The sequence below is a fragment of the Populus trichocarpa genome, chromosome 18, assembly GCF_000002775.5.
Source record: "Populus trichocarpa isolate Nisqually-1 chromosome 18, P.trichocarpa_v4.1, whole genome shotgun sequence".
Taxonomy (NCBI): domain Eukaryota; kingdom Viridiplantae; phylum Streptophyta; class Magnoliopsida; order Malpighiales; family Salicaceae; genus Populus; species Populus trichocarpa.
Window position 1 is genome coordinate 1,680,628 of NC_037302.2, and position 6,126 is coordinate 1,686,753.

The window sequence follows — 6,126 nt, forward strand, 5'->3', positions numbered from 1 at the left end:
CCATGTAAGCCTCCAGTGGCCTTGAGGTTTGCGGGACTCGAACTGGTGACCTCTAGGGAACAAACCCAAGACCTGACTAGTTGAGCTACATCTCTTAGGGTTAATTTGGTTAGACTTTGATAGCTTGGCTGGTTAGTCTATAATCTGGTTTATCTTGTCAATCTTAGGTGAACCTATTTAAGGGATTTTGTTTTTAATTTTTTTCCAAAGTATTATTTTAATTTTTTAAAATAATATATATATATATATATAAATAATGTTATTTGATTTTTTTTTATAAAAAATACATTGTAATTGAGGATGATTTTCCAACCCAATGATTTAGGCTTTTAACCAAGTTAGTTTGTCCTATATTTTGCATCTTATTGGTTGCTTATTCTTCCAGTTTATTTTTTTTTTTATTCGAGGAAATCCCATCTTCTAGAAAGCGTATTTGTAGGCCCAGGTGAGTGAATAAAATTCCGGTTGTCTCAGGCTCTTACAAGAGGTGCACGCTCTGGCTATTCTTCCCGTTCATGCTCTCTTGTTCTCTTTAATTATGAAATATCCTTCACAAATAAGTTTTTGAGCAGCGATCATTCATTCTTGAATGGTATCAATCATTGATGGAGTCTCCTTGTAAATAAAATGGTTAGCTAAGATCAGCTAAGCTCCAGCCCCTTCTGAGAAGAAATATTAAACCATGTGGATACTGGGTGTGGATTCATTTGCATGGCTTCTGCCCATTGGAGGAATGATTTCTCTTGAAAAACTTTAGTCACCACCGAGGTTTTGCGATATGGCATTCTCTAGTCTTGTGGTTGCTTTCTGTCATCGCTTCTACTCGTTTAAATTATGGGCCTGTTCGGTTTGTTTCATGATGGGCCTTCTTTGGGCTGGTAGGCTAGGCTTTTAGCTTTTTTAGGCATGATCCAGAATATATTTTAGGGCTTCAAAGACGCGATCAAACTACTTGTATTGCTTTCTTTGATGAGGGCTTCGAGAAAGGTTGTGTTGCGTGTAGCTTTAATTTTTTTTTTAAAAAAAAAAAACACTAAAAAGCCATAAGTCAATTATTGTTGCCTAAGAGATAGATTACTTTGAATTACAATAGTAAAACGGTCATTTTTCCTTTCTCAGACAAAATCACAATCCTTGCTAACGGTGGTGAAATCATTTTTTTCGTGTGACTGATTGATCATTTCAACAAAGGCTTTGACAATTATGTCTTATCATTTTATCTTTAAATTTTTTTTTTTTTTTGGTGTGACTGATTGATCATTTCAACAAAGGCCTTGACAATTGTGTCCTGTCATTTTATCTTTTCTTTTTCACGGTTAAAAAATAATTTAAACATTTTTAAAAACAAAATGAATTAAGCTTTATTATTATTGTTGTTGATGATGATGTTGGTATTGCTATTGTCATCGTCACTATTATCACAGTAACTATTATTAATATTTTTATTATTATTATTATTCTTTTTCGTCTTATTATATCCCTTGTTATTATTGTTGTTGTTTGTAACAGTAGTAGTAGCAACAATAATATTATTAGCACCACAGCACCACAACAACTATTATTGTTATTTTCATCACTTTTTTACTATTACTAATATTATTGATATTGTCACAGCTATCATTAATAATATTATTACTATCATTATTATTATTGTTAATTTAATTAATATTGTTATTGTTGTTGTCATTAATAATATTATTATTCTCGGCATTGTTTTAATAATTTTTTATTATTATCATCGTCATTATTTTTGTCGTTATTACTATTACCGTCAATGTTGTTGTTGTTGTAACTAACATTACAATTTTTTTATTAGCATTGTCATTATCATTAATATTACCATGATTATTATTACAATTATCATTGTTGTTGTGACTATTATTATTATCACCACCGTTATCATAATAATAATTATTATTGTTATTGAAATAAAAATAACGAACTTGATTTAAATGATAGAATTGAAAACTATAAAAAATTTGACAAAAAAATTAAGAAAAACAATAAAAAAAATGACCAAATTGAAATTACTATTATCATTGAAAAAACAAAAATTATAAATTTAATTCGAATGATTAAACTGCAAGTCATAAAAACTCTGATAAAAAAAATAAAAGAAAAACATTAAGAAATTAAAAATAAAATGAACGGATTGAAATACCTTATATACATAAATTAAGAATCAAAACAAAACTTCAACCAAAGAAAAAATAACTAAAAGACATCAATTAAAATTCAAAAATCTGAATTTAAAATAACAAAAAAAAATAAAGACAATAATGTATCTGTGGGGGCATGAGAGATAAACGAGGACCACAATGATTTATAGATGATTTGTTTTTCTTCTTTTAGAGTTATCATTTTTTAAATATATTAATATTAAAAATAAATTTTAAAAAATATATTATTTTAATACATTTATTTATTTTTAAATAATGTCCGGTGAACTGGCAAACACTGTCAAACACAGGTTGATATGATATAGGCTGGTTTTTTAATTGGATTGATAGTGTGAGATGACAAGATAAGAAAAGGAAGAACATGGCCAAAGTACAAGTGGAATTCATGAAGAAATAAATGTATCTCTACCGCGTGGGCCCCTCTAGAGCGTGTGCTTTGTCCTGGAAACAATTCTATTTTATTCTCGATGTACCTGGAATCAAATCCCATGGACTATTTCTTTGATGTAACCCCAATCATTATTAATTTTTTTTTCCCACCATGCATCATTTATTATTGGTTTTCTCATTAACTGTAGATTTTAAAGAAAATTTATTTGTGATAGAATAATTTATTTTCTTATTTCCAGATCAATTGTTCCAGTACTACAATTAAAAAAATATTTAAAGTATAAATATTTTTATGAATTTTATCAAATTAATATAAAGAATTAAAATGAAAAAAAGAAAGAAAGAACTGTATTATTTTAACAAATAAAAACTTTTTTTTTAATATAATTGTTTTTTCTTCCATCGTGCATCGTTTATTATTGGTTTTCACAAAAGTCTCAAGATCGACTTGGTCAACATAACTGTAGATTTTAAAGGAAATTTATTTGTGATATAAGAATTTATTTTTGATTAATTATAGAATGATTATCTTTGTAAATTTTATCAAGTCAACGTATATAATTAATATATAAAAAAAGAACTATATTATTTTAACAAATAAAAACTTCTTTTTTTATAAGTTATATTTTTATATATATAAATAAAAAAATGATTATTTTTTTAAATATTTAAACCAGATCCATATCTCATGGACGCCAAGACATAGACCGATTAACAGCAATATCAATTGTGTTTTTCCCAAGTAAGCTCGTAGGTTCAATCTCTTGTTTTGTGATCTACTGTGCAGACAAAGCGTACCCTTCATTGCAGGCTGGCTAGAAGTCAACAAGAAGAAAAACAAGATGATGAAAATGATGTGCAACTACGTGGAATCAGACACCAATCAGAAAATATATACAATAGTATTCAAACAATGATAACAACTGATGAGAAGTCCATGGCTTGATGCCTTGCAAAACTATGGAAACCGCTTTGTAAATTCCATGTTAATGTCAATAATATTCGTTGTGCAGGAAAAATATTTCTCAAGGATATTCTTTCTCCACTGATCATATGATATTATTCACCTGTATATATTCACCTTTCTGAAGTTCATCACAACATTCTCTTTTCACCCCTTTCCTTCCCTGATTGTTTGCCTACTTCTGTGCTTGTTCAAGTTCATACACTTAACAACCATGTATAGAGTTGCTAGTCCGTCCGAGTTTTTGGTGATAACCGGGGTTGGTATCTCTGATATTAAGCTAGCCAAAAAGGGATGGATCCTTCCCGGCCAGTCATGTACTGTCTTCGACGTTTCACCGGTCAACTACACCTTCGAAGTCCAAGCCATGAGTGCAGAGAAGCTCCCTTTTGTTCTTCCTGCTGTCTTCACTATTGGCCCTCGTGTGGATGACGAACAAAGCCTCTTTAAATATGCAAAGCTCATCTCTCGACATGACAAGCTCTCTAACCATGTTAAAGAGCTTGTTCAGGGTATCATCGAGGGTGAAACCAGAGTACTTGCTGCTTCCATGACCATGGAAGAGGTTTTCAAAGGAACTAAAGAGTTTAAACAGGAAGTTTTTGAGAAAGTCCAGCTTGAACTTAATCAGTTTGGATTGTTAATATATAATGCTAATGTTAAACAACTTGTCGACGTTCCTGGGCACGAGTACTTCTCTTACTTGGGTCAAAAGACTCAAATGGAGGCTGCAAATCAAGCCAGAGTTGATGTAGCAGAAGCGAAAATGAAGGGAGAGGTAGGATCAAAGCAAAGGGAGGGTCAAACTCTGCAAAATGCGGCGAGAATCGATGCTGAAACGAAGATTATTGCGACGCAAAGGCAAGGAGATGGGAAGAAGGAGGAGATAAAGGTGAAGACTGAGGTTAAGATTTATGAGAACCATAGAGAAGCAGAGGTGGCAGAGGCCAATGCTGATTTGGCAAAGAAGAAGGCTGGTTGGTCCAAAGAAGCGCAGGTGGCAGAGGTGGAAGCAACAAAGGCCGTGTCCCTGAGGGAGGCTGAGTTGCAAAGGGAGGTGGAGAGAATGAATGCTTTGACCAGAACTGAGAAGCTCAAGGCTGAGTTTCTGAGCCAGGCTAGCGTGGAGTACGAAACCAAGGTGATTAATATACTATTTGTTACCATATATATAATTTCTCAAAAGCTAACTTGTAACTAAATCAATTTAAACTAATATATATATATATATATATATATATATATATATGAAACTCAGCAACTGATCATTTTAAATTACCATCTCCGGTTCCTAATCCAATTTGTTTTACTTAACAGGTTCAAGAAGCAAACTGGGAGCTGTATACGAAGCAGAAAGCAGCAGAAGCAATTCTCTATGAAAAGCAGAAAGAAGCTGATGCACAAAAAGCAACAGCAGATGCAACATTTTATGCTCGCCAACAAGTTGCTGATGGGGAGCTATATTCAAAGCAAAAGGAAGCTGAAGGACTCGTTGCACTTGCACAAGCACAAGGAGTCTATATACGCACCCTCTTAGACGCATTAGGCGGCAATTATGCAGCATTAAGAGATTACTTAATGATCAACAGCGGAATGTTTCAAGAGATTGCTAGGATTAACGCGGATGCAGTTCATGGGTTGCAGCCTAAAATCAGCATCTGGACTAATGGAAACAGTGGCGAGGCTAACGATGGAACTGGGGGAGGCAATGCAATGAAGGAGGTTGCTGGGGTTTATAAGATGTTACCACCTTTGTTTAAGACTGTTCAAGACCAGACTGGAATGCTACCACCGGCATGGATGGGCACATTGACAGACTCTAGCCACTCTAATGTGAACTGAGTCATGGTGAGCTTGTGATTTTGTTGCTCGAGTTTGCTGATATGAATACTCCCTGTGGTCTCCCGTTGATTATGCATGTGCGTGTGTTCTTCTTTTTTTTTTTTTTTGTATCGCAAATAATTCGGTAATAATAAGATGAATGTAACACTGATAGTTCCTTTATTTTCTTCGAAGATCAAGCCTGATTTAAATGTAAACACAAGTTATAAATCGGTGGAAGGGGAGAAGATCTTGAATTATCAAATTTTGGCACTCTAGTGTGTTTATTTAAGCTGCGGTCCGCACATTTCAAAAAAATATTTTTTTTTGGTTTTAAATTAATTTTTTTAAAATTATTTTAATATGCTAATTTTAAAAATAAATTTTTTTTAAAAAAAAATATTATATTAATATATTTCTAAATAAAAAATATTTTAAAACACAAATATTATAGTAAAATAAAATAATTTATAATGATTAATACACTTAGTGCGTGTGTCTGTGTGATATATAGTGCTTTTTAAAACTAATTTTTGTATGAAAATGCTTTTAAATAAGTTTTTTGTAATTTTTTTATTTATAATATTAACATATAAAAATATTTTAAAAAATCAATTTAATACTTTCTTTTAAATAAATATTTTTTTAAAAAAATATTAAAAAGTAAAAGTTAGGACACCCGAGATGATTTCGTAAATCCGCTTTTGCAAGTGGTTTGGATTCCCACCCTGTTTAATTCAATAACTGTCAGATGCTCAATGCCCAATTGAT

At 31.8% G+C, this 6,126-nt stretch overlaps 1 protein-coding gene across 1 annotated transcript; it reads left to right on the plus strand.

Moving 5' to 3' along the window:
* Positions 1 to 3,342: 3,342 nt before the first annotated feature.
* Positions 3,343 to 5,538, plus strand: LOC7458395 (flotillin-like protein 4). Its single transcript, XM_002324852.4, has 2 exons — positions 3,343 to 4,675; positions 4,852 to 5,538. Exons 1-2 carry the CDS (start codon positions 3,749 to 3,751, stop codon positions 5,374 to 5,376), a joined length of 1,452 nt encoding a protein of 483 aa, XP_002324888.1. The 5' UTR covers positions 3,343 to 3,748; the 3' UTR covers positions 5,377 to 5,538.
* The last annotated feature ends 588 nt before the right edge of the window (positions 5,539 to 6,126 follow it).